General features: G+C 37.5%; 1 protein-coding gene across 1 annotated transcript in view; it reads right to left on the reverse strand.

Annotated features, from left to right (window-relative positions):
- Positions 1-19,546, reverse strand: part of gabbr2 (gamma-aminobutyric acid (GABA) B receptor, 2) — a 911,705-nt gene that overhangs the window by 254,275 nt on the left and 637,884 nt on the right. Inside the window, exon 8 of the mRNA XM_028818131.2 lies at positions 5,169-5,229. Within this exon, the coding sequence (XP_028673964.1) occupies positions 5,169-5,229 (61 nt within the window). The remainder of the gene's footprint in view (positions 1-5,168; positions 5,230-19,546) is intronic.

Here is a 19,546-nt window from a genome sequence, read left to right on the forward strand (position 1 = left end):
AACGTGTAAGATGAACTAAATGGGAAAGCTTATATTTACTAGTACACAGACACAATTAGATGGATTCTGTTGAATGAACTAAATAAATCATTCAATTACAATACTATGGTATTATTTAATAATCTCAAAGAAGACATAACACATTATGTCAAAATGCCATTCTCTAATGTGTAAGACTAAATACTTGCTAACAAAACTATTGCCTGTTATTCCTAGAATTCTTTATATAGCAGACATGCCAGATGTTGGCACTTCAGTAACACCTCTACAAGTCTTTTCCTTTGAAGGTATTTGTAATTACAAATATTGACAAGCATCTAGGATTGTGTCTTTACTATTATTACTTTTAGCTTATTCATATATTTTTTGTAGCAACATTAAGATTTTTTAAATTTAAAAATGAAAACTAGCACCTCTTCAAGAAAATTAATCCAGACTGAATTTAAACAATATCTGAATGGTTGGGCTATTAAAAACACTTGTCTTGATTAAACTACCTGATTATATAATGTACAGTCCAATTTATATTTAAGTAATTGCTACTCAGCAAGCATTATCTCAGTGTTTTCAGGCTTTTAACTTTACTATGTATAGTTTATATTATTTGACACGCATGCATGACAGAGGGTCACCCTCCAGGTTGCTCCCAGGTATGTAATTCCACTCTGGGTGGAGAGGGAACCCTGTTGCTATCTAAGTCATTTTCCTTTGCCTCCACATTGCCAAGAAACCACCCGGTGAGGGCAGTTGGCTTCGCCCCTTCCAGTCCCAGGACCATAAAAGCCCAGCTGCCTTAAAGGAGACGTCATTTACTGACTGAAAACTTCAAGAGATGGAGCTCCTTCAAACTCCAAGTGAAGTGATCAAAGAAGCCTTAAGAGACAACGATTCTGATATTTTGAATGCCAGACAGCAACTCTTTTTGTTTGTATTTGCCCTACTGCACGCAATTTTTGCTTAAGTTTGGAAGTAAATGGGGATGGCCGGGTTCGTGCCCCAATATTTGTCTTGTTCTTTAGACCTGTCACTCTCTCGGATGACCACACATTTAAATATACAGCAGTGCTGTATAAATGTTTTGAAATAACTACAGCTACTTGCAGTACAAAAAAAGAAAATCCAGGTGGTAAAAAGTAACTTCAATAAAAAAATGTAAAAATTTCATCATCCATGCAATTGTGATAGACAGTAAACAATAGAAACTTAAAAAATGAGCATACACACCTATTAAAGAAAAAGGAACAATGCTAGACCATTTCTATAAAAATAAAATAAAGAACAAATACATAATTGAATAGTGATTCGAAATTCTATAGTTAGCACAAGGCAATACACATACATTACATCTATTAAAATAACAATCACCTTACAAAATTGCAATAATTTGCCAAAAACAAATTACTATTTAGAAATTATATGAGCAAAAATGCCAAATTATTTATTGTCTAATATTATGTTATCTTTACTATCCAGTATGTGTATTAGCACATACATGTAAGAACTTCACTATGCTTTATACATGTGGCAATACTGACCTATGAGTGAATCTATACACCTACGAAATATGTAAAAAGGAGCAATTACCTTAACTAGAGAGACCACATCTCTCTATTATAAAAAAAAAAAATCTCGAGATGAGACGAGACTATTTCCCGGAGATTTTTTCAAGTCCCGTGAAATGAGACTCTTACCCACGGTTCTCTTACCTCTCATTTGTGTGAATGTTTTTGTCAGACGCAGTTCCTGCGCTCTCAGCTCTTATAAATTTTTATGTTTGCCTCACTTTATGTTCCCAATAAAAGAAGACTTATTATGTCTAAATCTTAATAAAGGGTTATCAACAGAAGAAATGAGTACATGGGCAATCCTAGCACCAAGAAACGATGAAGTCAAATGCATTTACGGGAAAATCGTCGATCGGTTACACGGCAAATTGGTTAAATGCCTATTAATAGATTATTCTGAAACAGTTGGTGGTGATTGTGCGGAAGATGAAAACATCAACTTACAATATCCTGCAGAATATCTACAACCGTTAACACCATCCGGTCTTCCACCGGCCAAATTACTGCTGAAAGAAGGATGTATTGTAATGTTATTGCGTAATTTATGTCTGAGTGATGGGCTATGCAATATGACAAGATTAGTTGTATTCAAAATTGGTCGAACAATTCTGACATGTAAAATTTTAACAGGCGACAAGGTAATGTAGTACATCTTCCGCAGAAAACATTAGACACCAAAGTCGATCTTGATATGCCATTCATATTAAAACGTTTACAGTTTCCTGTTAGGATAGCTTTTGCTATGACAATTAACAAATCACAGGGACAAACATTCAAAAAAGTCAGTTTATTTATTTTTTAGAGAGAAAGAAACGATATTCACTCACAGGCAGTAATACGTTGCATTGTCACGATGTAACTCCAAACACAGAATCAAAATTCAAAATTCAAAACGATATTGATGAAGTTAATTCCAAATATTGTTTTTACTGAAGTTTTACAGTAAAAGTCAGTCAGTCAGTCATTTATTTCCCAACCCGCTATTTCCTAACACAAGGTCACGGGGGTCTGCTGGAGCCAATTCCAGCCATCACAGGGCGCAAGGAAGGAACAAAACCCTGGGCAGTGTGCCAGCCCACCGCAGTACAGTAAAAGTGTAAGTTTAAAAAGTGTCTGCGTGTTAATTTCAAAGCCAAACAGAACGAAAACCTATAACGTAACGAATACCTCTAACGCAACATGAAACATAATTTTCTTTCAATTTATTACGTTTTACTGTTTTTTACTATGGTTAATTACTCACTGTAATGGGACTGTACTTTCTCCGGTCCTGTTCGGCCTATATACATCGGACTTCCAATATAACTCGGAGTCCTGCCACGTGCAAAAGTTTGCTGACGACACTGCTATCGTGGGCTGCATCAGGACCCCATGATCATCAGAGGTGACTGTGTGCAGAGGGTGCAGACCTATAAATACCTGGGAGTGCAGCTGGATGATAAATTGGACTGGACTGCCAATACTGATTCTCTGTGCAAGAAAGGACAGAGCCGCCTGTACTTCCTTAGAAGACTGGCATCCTTCAACATCTGCAGTAAGATGCTGCAGATGTTCTATCAGATGGTTGTGGCGAGTGCCCTCTTCTACGCAGTGGTGTGCTGGGGAGGCAGCATTAAGAAGAAGGATGCCTCACGCCTGGACAAACTGGTGAGGAAGGCAGGCTCTATTGTTGGCATAGAGCTGGACAGTTTGACATCCGTAGCAGAGCAACGAGCACTCAGCAGGCTCCTATCAATTATGGAGAATCCACTACATCCATTAAACAGTGTCATCTCCAGACAGAGGAGCAGTTTCAGCGACAGACTGCTGTCACTGTCCTGCTCCACTGACAGACTGAGAAGATCATTCCTCCCCCAAACTATGCGACTCTTCAATTCCACCAGAGGGGGTAAACGTTGAACACTATTCAAGTTATTGTCTGTTTTTTACCTGCATTTTTTATTACTCTTTAATTTAATATTTTTTGCTGCTGGAGTATGTGAATTTCCCCCTGGGATTAATAAAGTATCTATCTATCTATCTATCTATCTATCTATCTATCTATCTATCTATCTATCTATCTATCTATCTATCTATCTATCTATCTATCTATCTATCTATCTATCTATCTATCTATCTATCTATCTATCTATCTATCTATCTATCTATCTATCTAAATAGTTAGGTCTATTATGTATATGTAGCAATTCCCATGAAAATAACAATCTGTTTAAATTGTACATCCGCTTCCCCATACTTTGAGTGGCAGAGCCGCAAAGTGGCTAGCGTGTAGCGCCCGCACAGGAGGGGACAGAGCCCCCTAGTTTAAAATAATCAAATTAACACAATAATGAAAATGCTTACTTACTTTGGCCAACATTAATCAAAATTTTGTTCACAGATATGTCACTTTTGTCAGTATGAACACTAGACTACACACAGTACTTACTCTAGCTTGGCTCTGCTTTCCTTGCATTATGTGTCCTGACGTTATATGTAGTGAAATAACAAAACTAGTGTAGCATGTTCTAGTTTGCTCTAGTAGACTGCACACTTTGAGTACTACGCTGTAGTATAATGTTTCTTTGTAAACCACTATCACCATTTATTCCTTCAGACACTCCATGTTTTAAACTTCAACAGAGCATATGAAAATAAATCAAACTAAATTTCTTTAACTTAAATTTTGAGTTATTATTCAAATAAGTTTAATTTAATGTAATATTTCACTAAGCAGTTGCCTGAATAAGAATTAAGTAACAGGCAAAAAGAAAGTGTGTCAATTTCTAACCTTTCATTGTAATATTCACCATATTACAACGGAATTGATACCTGCATTTCAGTCTTTTGTTTGCGGCCATATAGAGCATGCAATAAACTCTTAAATTAAGTATAAGGCTACATGACAACAAAAGCAGTTTTGACATAAAAAATGTGCATATTACAGAATTGCAATAAACTCTGTGTTCCTTACTACATATATAAACCTAAATCTTTTACAATATATATAACTGTAATTTCAGTCAGGAAAATGCCCCTTTAGTTTCAAATCAAATTAAAAATCAGTTGATTTCTTTCAAATCCAAAAGACAAGTAAAGAACAAAAAGAAAATAAAACATGAAAACATATTGACTTAAAGGGCCAAACTATGTAGTTTGTTGTCCAATCTGTTAGATGGGATGTTTTCCCCACTTTACTAAATACTAATTCTTCCATGTAACTTCTGTCTCTCTTCCAACGTCTTAGTACAGTCAGCAGCTTGTTCCTTCACAATAGGAAGTCGGCTCAAACCTGCCTCCTGTGGGAACATTTCACTGACACTTCTTGGAGGAAAAGATCTCCTTTTTATGAGACATTAATGACTTTTTAGTTAGTCTGGCAATCCCAGTGAATTTACTTCAGAACAATCAGTGCATTTACATGATTTAGCGTATGTTCTTGACATACCCTGTCTGTCTTTACTGGCAGACATGAGTTTTCCTCTTTTAGCCCTTTAAGGGCATTACCCTTGTTCCGTACCTCACAGATGGCACCTATGCCATTGGTCCTTTATCATCAGCACAAAGACAGAAATGAAGACATGAACCACAGCACATGCACCAAGAAGAACGAGTATACTGTACCTTGAAACTGTGTGAATTTGATTGTTCCCATTCGCTCTCCATTTTTGAACATGACCTGGCCCTGTAAGTAAAAAACATTGCAGGCAAATTTACAAATAAAAAAAACTGAAATTATCAACTTAAAGTAATAAGCCTTACTTTTGCCTAGGGACTAAAATGCATGTTTACAGTGACTGTAGTTGGACATTTATTTTTTAGTACAGTCTTATGGTGTGCTTAATTAAGGTTAATAGCTGGATCAAACAACATAAACTAAAACAAATTAATAATATTTATTAAAACTAAAGTGTAGAATAGAATAAGGTAAAGAAAGCTAAAATATCTCACACAGCACCAGGTTTAATTTACAAAAAGTAATCTGACAAAGTAACATTTTTTTCTAAAGCACGTTCTCATACGTTCTCATTCTCATAAGTTAAGAAAAAAATTACAATTACAAAGGATAATAACTAAATAAAATGAAATGCAAAAATAATAAAATAATATGATAAATAAATGCAAACTTACATAATATAAAGTTGAAATAATTCATTTATTTTCTTTTTTGCAATACTTAACACAAATATCTGAAGCTGACTCACTAACCCTAATATATAAATTTTCAAATATATAATATCCAATGTCTGTCTGTCCGCTTTTCACGAGAGAACTACTTAACAGATTTAGATCGGGTTTTTTTCTATAATTTGCTTGAACATTCTAGTTAATTTTGTGACATCTCTCATCGCCCTAAGTATTATAGTTAGGTTGCGGCACTGATTTATTCACGCAAATCCGAGAGACAGGTTGCAGGCCGAGTTGGGACGTCAAGAGTAGGGAGCCGAGTGGGGCCATCCTTACTCACGTGCCAGCCTCTGTTTGAGTCGCTCTACCTCTCGCCATGTGTTGGAGCATAACTTACCTCCACTTAGCTAGCGATACCTGTTTGTTCAGCAGACATTATCATCTAGAGATTGTTAAAGAGTAACTTTTGACGTTTTTGAGAGAGAGATCAGAACTATGTCTGTTTTATAGGGTACCTGCTCATTGGCAGAGATATCATGGCCACATGCTCTTCTCTCCATGCCGGGGATGGTCTCCCATCAAAGCTGAACACGATCAGATACAGTGGCAATGTTTGACGTTTGAGTGTACCTACCTTCCGCTTGGCTAGAGATACCTTGCCAACTTTTTTCATTTTTGGCAAAGAGACCACAGCTACATTCTTGCCCCTGATAGCAAAACCAAAAATATTGTATATCAAGTGGCCCTCGGATTCGAAAGTTATCAATATAAATTCTTCTCAATGTAAAGTATTACATTTTTTTTTTTTATTGATTTTTAAAGTTTGTCCTGTTTCACTGCTACTCAGGCTGAGCTGTGGGGGACAGCTAGTTAGAAATAAAAGTGAAAACAGCATTTCCCCCTAGAGACCTCCCATAGGGGCGGCACGGTGGGTAGCGCTGCTGCCTCGCAGTTGGGAGACCTGGGGACCTGGGTTCGATTCCCGGGTCCTCCCTGCGTGGAGTTTGCATGTTCTCCCCGTGTCTGCGTGGGTTTCCTCCGGGCGCTCCAGTTTCCTCCCACAATCCAAAGAAATGCAGGTTAGGTGGATTGCCGATTCTAAATTGGCCCTAGTGTGTGCTTGGTGTGTGGGTGTGTTTGTGTGTGTCCTACGGTGGGTTGGCGCCCTGCCTGGGATTGGTTCCCTGCCTTGTGCCCTGTGTTGGCTGGGATTGGCTCCAGCAGACCCCCGTGACCCTGTTTGGATTCAGCGGGTTGGAAAATGGATGGATGGATGGACCTCCCATAGTTAGTGTTTATGAGGCTGTGTCTTGCTATACAATGAATTGGTCTGAATTCTCACTTTGTCCCTTGAACTGCCTCTGTTAAGAGTCTCATTTGCCATGTTGGTGGCAAGTTTATGTAGGTATGTGGAAACCAATGTTTCCACCCTAGTGCAGAATGTTGGCTTCTCCAACTACTACCTCATTCTTGAGGCATAAAGAATTCACTATTCTCTTTGCCCTCTCCTTAAATTACTTGCAATTATGAAAATAAATATTGCCATAATCTGGAATTTGGATGAGTCTCCTTTCATTTTTGAACAATATTTGTATGAGCATTTTGATTTTTGTTTGTTTTTATTGGTATTTTGGTGACATCATCCACAGCCATTTTGATCTGAGGTTTACCTTTCTATTTCGTGTATTTGAAATGTGGCAGCAGCCATACTGTTTGTACTAATTGAGCCATTGCTAACATGTGACCAGTGGTATTGTTACATATGTGTCCTGAAGGATATAAATCGACAATTTTTTTTTAAAACTGCAGACTGTCTCTATTAAGTTTTTAAATTTGTACAAATCAACTGTGATGAACTTTACAGGAAAATGTACAATTTACAAAGGCAATTTACTGTCAAGGTAACTTACCTAACTACATTTACTTTCTTTTTTCCTGTGACAAATAATTTACCAATATATAGCTTTAATGCACCTGTCTTGTTATCAAAGTAATCCAACGGTTCTTTTACTTTAAAATGGGCTGAAAATGTATAACTTTATGATGAAACAAACCAAGACACCAAGAGATTGCCCAGGTAAGTAAGAGGATCAAAGCTTTTGGACAGAGCCATCCATCACTAGAATAGCTAGCCAATCATATTTGTGTAATAATACATGATAAGGAATTCCATGTGTATTTTTAACATACTGTAAATAACAGCTAATCAGAGAGACCAAAGAGGAAGAGGGAGAGCAACATCAAAGGCAAAGAGTGATCAGAGAAAGAGATGCCATCTCATCTAGACATGGAGAAGGCAACTCATGCAACTCAAGGCTGACCACTTAATCTGAAAGCTTCTCAGGAAAGCATCTAACTTTGACACTACTGCTAATCTTCAGCAAGCTTTCTAAAACTATATATATTCAGACTTTACTCTCTATTTATATTTTCTATTATGCTTTCTTTCAGGCTGAGGGAGGCACCCCAGCAGTGGACAGTGCAATAGAAGTAAGACATTGTTGATTGCTAAGTGGCATATAACCAAAGGATGTACCAGCCTTCAAGTGGCTAGGATATTCTTGGAGATCAAAGTAGCATTTTAGATCAGGGTTATATTTGAGGACACCCATATGTTGTTCACAGCGAAGATAGTGAGTCCCTATGCGGAATGCAAAAGAATGACTGGCAGTGTAGTCGTCACGCATAGGTACATATGTGACTAGGATCTGTATGTTTGTGTGTGTGTGTGTGTGTGTGTGTGTGTTAACCTTAAGGTGTGAGTGTAAATGAATCCAGTAATGAACTTAGTGAATTCTAATCATTCAATAATAATGCAGTGCGACATCATTACATTGCCTTATATGATGTTCAGGTGTAGTGTGATCATTGTTCTAGCTTACAGATAAACTTGATGTCCACTTCATGCTTTGTTTGATGAAGAAATCTATGAGATTGATGGAAAGGTATTTATTGTCACAAGTATAGAAATTCCTGTGGCACAGGCACAGTGAAATTCTTACTTGCATGTGCTAATCAAGGTTAATTTCGACTACTAAGGTTTTAACTTGTGCTTTGAATCATCAACAACATTATTTTTATTTTGTTTTGGAATTAGATGTCAGATAGTTTGATATCCATGTACAAGCCTTAGACTGCCTCTCGACTTTTTGTTAGGCTCCTCCCTCCCTCATATAAACAGTAAAATTAGTGAGACCACTTGCTGTGGCTTCACAACATATATTTTTACTTGTTTTAATTTTGTTATTGCCATGCTTCTGCTTTTTCCCCTCTGAAACGCTGGTTAGATGTCAAATATGCTTTCTCACATTTTATTTGAAATGCAGAATTCTCTGTTAGCAGTCTAATTTAATTCAGGCCAGTTGCACACTGCGGCATCCTTGCTGACTTTAGAATTATTCTATTAAACCTAAACCTTCCATTGCAATTATCGTTAGGATTTTTTTATAAACGTTCTGCCAAATGACTTTTATTAAATCCACTGGAAAAGATTTAAGCAATGGAATGATAATTTCAGAATGCAGCTGACCAAGGGGACTTAGAAGTTGAACTGAAAACCACCCTATATGTGTGTGTGTGTATACAAAACTATAATAATGTTTCAACATTATGTTGTGTATACTTTGCACTTTTTCACACTATACTTGTAATTATACTATAAAGTATTTGACTCATAAATGGAAAAGTGGTTAATAAAAATTTATTTTAAACTGTAGCTTAGGAGGTGATCTCTATCGCACTACCAGCAGGGAAGTTCATTAAGGAGCTTGAAGGTCTGAACAGCAGCCGCGTACTCATGAATAAACAAATATTGGTAAGTGAGTTAGGGCTGAATGTAAAGTTTTGTGAGGTATCACAATTTCTCATTTACAGCAAGAACCAGGAAATTATCTTCTTGCTTCTAGTCAAAAAAAGCAATTAACTTGGGGAGCAATAAACATTTGAATAAAGCACATAGTGCAAAACATGCTGGGGGAGAAAGAAAGTGTAACCATTTTAAACAGCACATGCTATCTAGAGGTAGGAGACAATTAGTAAAGTTGCAGTTAGTCTACATGGTAAAAATGAAATTGAAAAGAGATTAAGCCAGAAATGAGTGATGAAACTAACAAGGTTGCATCTCTAAATAAAGCAACTCTGTGCGAGTATACTTAATTTGTAGAAGAATGCAGCTTAGATCAGGGTGGCAGTAGGGCTGTAATTGTTAGACCTTAACTGTACATCAAAAGAACACCCATTGATTGCTCATTGGCCTTCTAAAACTGTTAACAAAATATGGTTCTTCCCTACTTTTTGTTCTTTATAGTCTTCCAAAATAAATCAGTCTTTTTAAGTAATCTAAATGAACTACCGACTCACTTAAAGCTGCATCAACATTACTACATTTTTGTTTTAGAAACACCAACATTAGTCTTTTTAGTTCAGAGTTTTGTTTTTTTTTAAACAAGTTGTATACTTCTCAAAACACCAGTAGTGTGGACAGGTGAAAATGCAGAGCTTTGAAAATGCAGACACTAATTGCGCTCTCACTGGTCTGTGCTTATTACATTGCCCTTTTCTAATTGGTTCCTGCTAATTACAGTATCTCATTTTCTGATTGGTCAATCTTCATGGAAGAAAATTACATTCCGACACAGTTGTTTTCCACAGCGCTTCTTGTGTTGCTTCCCTGTATGCATTTAAATTGAAGTTTTTCCAGTTTGGATGCTGCATACATGCACAAAAGGCAAATAATGTACCTGTCAATACAGCTTTTTGATAAATTCCAATGCGAGTGGCATTACCATTCTTTCAAGCATTTATCCACTGAATCTTCATGCCCAGTTTAGGCGAATTGCTGCGCCATATGCATTTCGGTCATCTTAATGTGAACGGAGATACTTTCGTAAACAATGTGAAAATGCTAGTGTGGGAGGAGATCCTTTTAATTTAAAAATTTAGTCAAGTGGACTTAGCCTAAGTTCTCTTTCCCAAATGATCATTCATCTGAGCAATGTTAATATCTACACTGACATTCATATTCATAAGCTTAAGAAGTAATTCCAATCCCTACAGGAACTGCTTTGGCTTCGTGGCATATGTTATTTTTCTTAATAACATGAGCTCCCTTTCAATTACATTTTGCCTAGTATAGGTATCTTGACATCATTTTGGATCCCTCCTTTTTTATTTAACCCAGACATATCATATTAAGAATGTTTCTTATTTCGATATCTACAGCATATCCTGTGTTAAATCATTCAACTCCATTTTAGACTTTGTTATCCCGAACTGACTACACACGGTAACTCTCAAATGGCATGTACTCTTAATAATCTGTCTTCCAGGCAGACAGTGTAGTGTAGTGGTTAAGGTTTTGGACTTCAAACTCTGAGGTTGTTGGTTCAAATCTCGCTACTCACACTGTGTGACACTGAGCAAGTTACTTGACCTGCCTCTGCTCTAATTGGAAAACCAAAAGAAATGTAACCAATTGTATCATAAGTCGCCTTGGACATAGTCATCAACCAAACAAGTAAATGTGATGTCATCGCAGCTTCAGCTGGATTAAAATTCTGCTGCAAAAGTCCTTATACAGACCCAAAACTTTTAGCAGATTCCATCTGTTGTGTTTCACCTTCACTGGCTACCTGTGCTTTATGGGATGAATTATAAAATCTTTTTACTAACCTCCATAATCACTATGCTTCTGTCCTCCCACTAAGGTCGACTGATGCTGGAAATCATGTGCCCCAGACTAACTTGTGCTCTATGAGTGACAGAGCCATTGGCTGTATTGTACCCAGGCTTTCGAATAACTTCCCTAAATTACTTAGATTTCCTAACTAAATTAATTCTTTCAAAAGACAAATTACAAGTCATTCTTACCCTTTTTACTCAGTTTACTACTTCTGTTCAGATGCTCAGAATGATACAGAACATCGTGACTTATGTTATTTATTCATGGTTTGTATTATTTTGTATTTGTGTTTTTTATTCCAATTTATCATTTCTTATTCTACTTCTGAGCTTTGTGTTTTCTGTATCTATCTTTTATTTGGGATTTTGTGGTAGTATTTTATATCTAGTGTTGTTTATTTTATCTTTTACTGAGCTTTTAATTCTATTGTTCTTGTTTATTTTTAATTTCTGAGAAGTGCTTTGAGAATGAGAAAGATATTATATAAAAGGCATGTATTTTATTATTATATTAATTTTATTATTATTATTATTATTGGTAGACAAGGGACTGCTATGAAAATCAGGTAAAGTAGACTAACACAACAAAATTTATTGAAAGTGAAAAATACCGGCGTTCTTCTTATCCATAATTACATTATTCAGTAATTATTAGCAAAGTTGCCTCAAAAGCTTGCATATTGTAATCTTTTTAGTTAGCCAATAAAAGGTGACATGTTGCTTGGCTTTTCTCTACATTCATAATGGCTAACACGGTACAACACCCTAGTACTACAGACATACAAGACAACGAAATGTACCGCTACTACATGGAACTGAAAACCCGGTGGAAGAAACTGACACACATGGACAGTGACATCTTCTTCTTAACCAGTGTTGTTCCTTGTCCTAGAGTGTGTATATAAACACAGGGAACTCCAGTTTCTGTATTACATTTTGCCTGAAGAAGGGGCCTGAGTTGCCTTGAAAGCTTGCATATTGTAATCTTTTTAGTTAGCCAATAAAAGGTGTCATTTTGCTTGACTTTTCTCTACATTCATAATGGCTAACATGGTACAACACCCTAGTACTAAAGTTGATTTGAAAGAATGAAGGTGCTTCTGCCAATTCAGACTAAGCATCTCCTCCATTGAATCAAATTAAAAAAGATGTACAGCATATGTTTGTATGTGTATAGGTTTATATATTTTGTCTTTGAAATGAGAAACAGGTTAATTTGTCAAAAAAAATGCCATTTTGGGTTATTTTATGAACACAGTAAACTAAAACAATTAAATTAATTGCAACTAAGCAAAGTGAAAGAGAAAAAAATGAGACATTGTACTGTAGAAGAAGAGCCTAAGGCCATATATTAATTAGAGTACATTAATGCAAGGAAAATGGCTTAATGCAGAATACTGCACTTTGATATATTCTATCACGTGAGTTCTCCTTGAAAAGCATAGTCTAGGCCCAAAAATGTATATTTTTTGTAGGCACAGTGGTATAGTGGTTGAACCCAAATTAAAGTCTTATCCCCGTAACAATCAATGTCAATTTGGCAAGTTCATCTATAAAGGATTTCTCCCAGCACACTACTTTCCTCCCAGATCCCAATCATTCTTTTCCTAGGTATATTGATGACTCTAAGACCGCAGTGGTTAGTGCTAATTTCTCAGAATTCCAGTGATCAAGAATTGAACCACGCAGCCATTTGCCATCTGTGTGGAGTTTGCATAGCTTCCCGTCTTCATGGGAATGTGATGGGTGTACAATTAAAAAAAACGACAATTTTTATTCAACTGTAGTACCCATACAAAAAGACTGTCATGTTGTACAAAGTGCTTTATTCCCTTTTTCCTATTCAAGCACTATAACAAGCATAACAATCTACATATCAGTAAGAATACTCATGCTAACCCCTCTGATCCCTTCCCAAATGCCCCTCAAAAAAAATATAAGAATAAGATGATGTTATAATGATTAAAGTTTTTAGCCTTGAGCTTTTCAGTTTGAATTCACTACAGATAATTAAACAAAAACATGGCAGTGACTGAAAGAGAACACTAGCTGGAAAAGTTGCTGTAGACGCACAGCACCTGACTTTCAGCATCCAGTGCATCTGGCAGGTAGCACAAGGGTTGCTCACCTCCCCTAAAAAAGTCCAAAGAAAAAAGATGGTATTTCAGATCTACCATATCTAACACAATGAACTGATAAGGTCCAAACAGACACAGATAATCTCATTCAAAGTAAAAAAAAAAAATAGTAAGGGTTAAATAGGAATGAAATGAGTTCTTGCAAGGACCACTCATTTTACATTTACTTATTTGGCTGTTGCCTTTACCCAAGGCGACTTACAACATTTATGATACAATTGGTTACATTTCTTTTGGTTTTCCAATTGGAGCACAGGCAGGTTACGTGACTGGCTCAGGGTCACAGAGAGTGAGTAGTGGGATCTGAACCCTCAGCATCAGGGTTTGAAGTCCAAAGCCTTAATCATATATATAAAAGGTAAGGATGTAATCCCAGTTTGCACACTCTCTTAAATACAGGAGACATAGCCTTTCTGGCAGCACAATAGTCTTTTTATTTTTAATAAATGTGCAAAAACTGCTCAGCTCCCGTGTTTGCTTTGTTTTTCTGGGGTATTGAGTGTTGCTTGATGTAAGAAAATAAAATGAAGTTAAATGATTCTAGCACAAGGCTGCAGCATAGTAAAATGTGAACACATTGAAGGGGTCTGAAAACTTTCTGAATCCACTGTGTGTGTGTGTGTGCGTGTGTGTAAGTATATCTATATATACTTATATCTATATATGTGTGTAAGTATATCTATATACATACATAGTCATACATATATACCTTATATATAAACATCTACGCGTGGAAGTGTGTGTGTTTGTCTGTCCTGCCCGGAAGTGTGAAGCTACTACAGCATGAAGCTCAGAGAGCCAGCAAGGTGGCCCCAAGTTAACGAGTCGGCAGAAGAAAGTGACTCTGTTCCCAAAGTAAAACTGCAGGGAAAAGAGAGAAACTCTTACACGAGCGAGATGAGCAAATCGGCAAAACAGTATCCCTTTTACTTTTCCTCCCACCACTAATACACAAGCGAGGCAAGTACATTGGCAAAATAAAGCCTAGGAAAGAGATGCCCAGAATAGTTCCTTTCAATTATCTGACGTCTCCACGTTTTAATTTTTTTTCTGATGATTTCAATAGTTTCTACGACCCCACGCTTTTTACAGCACGGGCTTACACAACTAGTGTATATATATATATATATATATATATATATATATATATAGATATATATAGATAGATATATACACATAGTCATGTGCTTGTGGATGGGAGGCAACTTAAGAGCTCTGGTGATGGTAATTACCCACCGAATCAGGGGTTGGCGCTGTGTTTTAATGCCTTCTCTCTTTCTCCCTCTGCAGAACAGAAGATTGATGTGGTTGTTCCACCACTGACATCATCTGCCTGCCCTCCTGGACCCATCCCTTCCTGCCTGGAACCCATATAACTGAAAGTTCGGCCATTCTGAATTAGTTCTGTTTCACGCTCAAGTCTGAAGAAATACATGTGTAACTTGTTGGCATGTATTTTGTGCTTATAACTTTTATAATTATATGGGGTTATCAGAGTGGTGTTCCAACTCTTGGACATTGTTTTGTCTCCACTTTACTATATATACATAATGTATATATAATGTGTAACTCACGTTAAGCAAAACTATGCTACTAGACTCTGTCAAGTCCAAAAGCACAAAAGAAAATTGGATTGCAGCCCAGAAAAGAGCTCCTAGACTGAATCCAGGATTGTGTGATATGGAAAGAAGAAACCAACTGTTCTCAATTTTAGCAAAATGAAATGAAAATTAAATCTGGTACCAGTGTTTAAAATTATAAAAGGAACAAGTAAAATTGATGCCTCCAGTTACTTTAAAATCATTTTAACAAGGAGCCTTCAAATACTGACTTGGCATTCTTTTGGAAGCACGGTGTGAAATGTAAATAGTGAGAAGCCTAGCAAGGACAGAAAGCACCTGAGCTCAATTGCAGTGCTGGGGCTGAAACAAAAAAGTGAGCTGGCAAAGCTGTGCTAGCATGCTGCTGAAATAATATCTCAAGATATGGTAAATTTGTTATCCATGTCTAAAATGTTGTTTAACTTGAAATGCAAAATCTTAGGCACTCACATTTTTGACATATGACAACACATATGCCGAGTACGTGTTTTGTTTTGCTTTTCCTAAATGGTGATATCACAAAGATTAGATTCTGCAGATTGCAGGTAAAAGATCAGACATGTGCCAGTGAAAATGGCTTATTCACTAAATAAAGATTAAAGGAGGGACACCCTTTTCAGTAGAAATATAAATTAATGGAAAAATGGTAGATTGTACAGTAGGAAGGTATTCAGTCTCAATTGTCCCACCTTTTAAGAACTGTTAATAAATGTCAAAGAAGTGTATTCACCCCATTAGTGTGATATTGCCAAAGGCAGCAGATAACAGTTACTGGATATGAAAGAGAAAGTGGAAGAAAGTAAGAGCTCTAGTCAAAGGGAAAAATATGATGCCTGAGAGAACAGAGGTTTTCAAACAGTCTAATTGAGCAGTAAAGATTTCACCATCATAAAGTGTGATTAACTTCTCTACTGCATGAGAAACAACAAAGTTAAGGAGACTAAAATCCTCTAACCAATAAGAAAAATCCATTATTTTTCTCTTGTTTTCCACAACACACTTCTTCTTCTTTCGGCTGCTCCCGTTAGGGGTTGCCACAGCAGACTGTTTTGTTCTATATCTTCCTGTCCCTGCGGTGGGCTGGCGCCATGCCCGGGGTTTGTTTCCTGCCTTTTGCCCTGTGTTGGCTGGGATTGGCTCCAGCAGACCCCCGTGACCCTGTAGTTAGGATGTAGTGGGTTGGATAATGGATGGATCTTCCTGTCCTCTGCATCTTGTTCTGTTACACCCATCACTTGCATGTCCTCTCTCACCACATCCATAAACCTTCTCTTAGGTCTTCTTCTTTTCCTTTTCCCTGGCAGCTCTATCTTTGACATCCTTCTCCCAATATACCCAGCATCTCTCCTCTGCACATGTCCAAACCAATGCAATCTCGCTTCTCTGACTTTGTCTCCCAACTGTCCAACTTGAGCTGACCTTCTAATGTACTCATTTCTAATCCTGTCCATCCTCATCACACCCAGTGCAAATGTTAACATCTTTAACTGTGCCACCTCCAGCTCTGTCTCCTGCTTTCTGGTCAGTGCCACCGTCTCCAACCTATATAACATAGCTGGTCTCACTACCGTCCTGTAGTCCTTCCCTTTCACTCTTGCTGATACCCGTCTGTCACAAATCCCTCCTGACACTCTTCTCCACCCATTCCACCCTGCCTGCACTCTCTTCTTCACCTCTCTTCCTCAGTCCCCATTACTCTGTACTGTTGATCCCAAGTATTTAAACTCATCCACCTTCCCCAACTTTACTCCTTGCATCCTCACCATTCCACTGACCTCCCTCTCATTCACACACATGTATTCTGTCTTGTTCCTACTGACCTTCATTCCTCTCCTCTCTAGAGCATATCTTCATCTCTCCATGGTCTCCTCAACCTGCTCCCTACTATCGCTACAGATCACAATGTCATCAGCAAACATCATAGTCCACGGGGACTCCTGTCTAATCTCGTCTGTCAACCTGTCCATCATCATTGCAAATAAGAAAGGGCTCAGAGCCAATCCCTGATGTAATGCCACCTCCAACTTGAATGCATCCGTCACTCTTACTGCAGACCTCACCACTGTCACACTTCCCTGTATCCTGTACAACTCTTACATACTTCTCTTTCCACAACACAACCATTTTAAATTAATGTGACTGTCATTGCCTAAATATACTGCAGCAGCTATGGTACAAGTCTATTGATCCATCCATTGTTTAATCTGCTTGTCTAGTTCATGGTCAGAGGGAGTTGGAACCTACACCAGCAATACCAGGCAGACTGTGGGAATGAATCCTGCACACTCTCACTCATACTAGCACAATGTAGAGTTTCAATTAAACTAAACCAAACACCTCTGCAACGTGGGAGAAAAACTCAAGTACCGCATAAAGAAAAAAAAAACCCAGATACACATTGCTGCTAAAGTAATTGAATAATAAACCTTGTGGCTTAAAGTCACTACTCCTCTCAAACTAAAAAGAACGGAAAACATAAAAATGTATCCCATGAATGTAACTGAAAATCATATGCATAATGATTTTCAGCTTATGGGTTATACATAAATTACTCAAGATGATAATTTACACACTAGAAAAAATAGTAAATGTCAATCTTAATAAAAGAATACATTTCTGTGTGTCTGTCTGTGTGTTCATCCGATTTCTATGTCTATGTCATTCCAATAGTTGGTGCATCACAAACAACACTGCTTTTATCAAACCCATACCAAATGGCATATAATAGAGACATATGAATTGCATTGATTACTTTGATTTTAACCTGTTTTAGATGAATAGCACAACTAGTTTACCAATAAAGCACCATTTCTCTGAATTTTGAACTCAAAAGACTAAATCATGGTAAAGCAAATAACACTGCAAGCTCAAATAGCCTGAGCAGCAGTTTAATCCTCTGGTTGAGTTCATAGAGTATGGCATTTCCACACCCATTATTTGTTTGAGCAGATTTTTTGGGGGTATCTTGTTTCTTCTTACTGTCCAAAGACATGTAAAAGGTTTACTGGTGAATTTAAATTGGCCCAGTGTGAGTAAGAGTATGTACTACGGATTACTATTCTGTGAATATATACAGTAAATACAGTGAAATGTGGGATAGCTTATAAGGCAATTGTTTTTTGCAAAGGTGGAGCAGGATGGTACCCTTTTTATGACGGTAGTGCACTTATCAGCACTGCTACCTCATAGCTCCAAAGAACTGAGTTCACTTTCGGGCCCTGTTCACTATGTAAGCACTGAGTTCTCACTGTGCCTTAATAGGTGGTCTGCAGGAACTCCAGTTTACCTCCCTCTGCCCAAAGGTGTGTCATTTAAATTGACTGGATCCATGGATCCCCATGACCGAAAACCATAAAAATTTGAAAAAAAGTTTGATTGTGCAAACTTCTTTTATCTATAATGAAATGTCATGCCCACGAAATGCTGTTGCAACTTTACACTGAATGTAAATTTGTTACACAGAACATAATAAAAATTATGGCCACACAAAATATAATGTATCTGACTTTAGGCTGGGGTGGCACGGTGGCGCAGTGGTAGCGCTGCTGCCTCGCAGTTAGGAGACCCGGGTTTGCTTCCCGGGTCCTCCCTGCGTGGAGTTTGCATGTTCTCCCCGTGTCTGCGTGGGTTTCCTCCGGGCGCTCCGGTTTCCTCCCACAGTCCAAAGACATGCAGGTTAGGTGGATTGGCGATTCTAAATTGGCCCTAGTGTGAGCTTGGTGTGTGGGTGTGTTTGTGTGTGTCCTGCGGTGGGTTGGCACCCTGTCCGGGATTGGTTCCTGCCTTGTGCCCTGTGTTGGCTGGGATTGGCTCCAGCAGACCCCTGTGACCCTGTGTTCGGATTCAGCGGGTTAGAAAATGTATGGATGGATGGACTTTAGGCTGTTTATTTGTTGGAAACCATGAAAATGTGTTCTGCCTAAACTTAGTGACTCAGTGATTTTAATCATGACAAGACAATAATGGCTTGAGCCTGTAAATTTTCCCAGCAGAAGCAAATATTTGGCTGCATGTTTAAACAGCATTCTGTGAAAAAAAATTTAAAAAATTGTTGAACCTACATCTACCTCATTTCCAGTTTTCCCTCTTTATATGGTAAATATGCATTACAACAATATGTTCCAATTTATCTATACTTTTATTAAGGCTTAAGAATTCTCTGACATCTTTGACTAAAACCAAAAGATGTGGCTCTGCCCTTCTCTCAATTCCCTAAATTCCCCAAAGTGTTAAAAATGTTTGCTAATTTTCTATGGACTGTCTCAACTATTTGTTATAATCTTCAAATGACATATTACTTTCACAAGTTTATTTCATTCCACTGATGGACTAATAATGAAAACATTTACTGGTATTATTATCAATTGACTGTTTCTCCAGTGACAGTTAGACTCTATTGACCCATGATGCTATTTTGTAGGTGATTTCAGGAGAGGGGTTAACAAAGTAGTATTTT

Source organism: Erpetoichthys calabaricus, chromosome 13 (assembly GCF_900747795.2).
Source record: "Erpetoichthys calabaricus chromosome 13, fErpCal1.3, whole genome shotgun sequence".
In the NCBI taxonomy this organism is placed as follows: domain Eukaryota; kingdom Metazoa; phylum Chordata; class Cladistia; order Polypteriformes; family Polypteridae; genus Erpetoichthys; species Erpetoichthys calabaricus.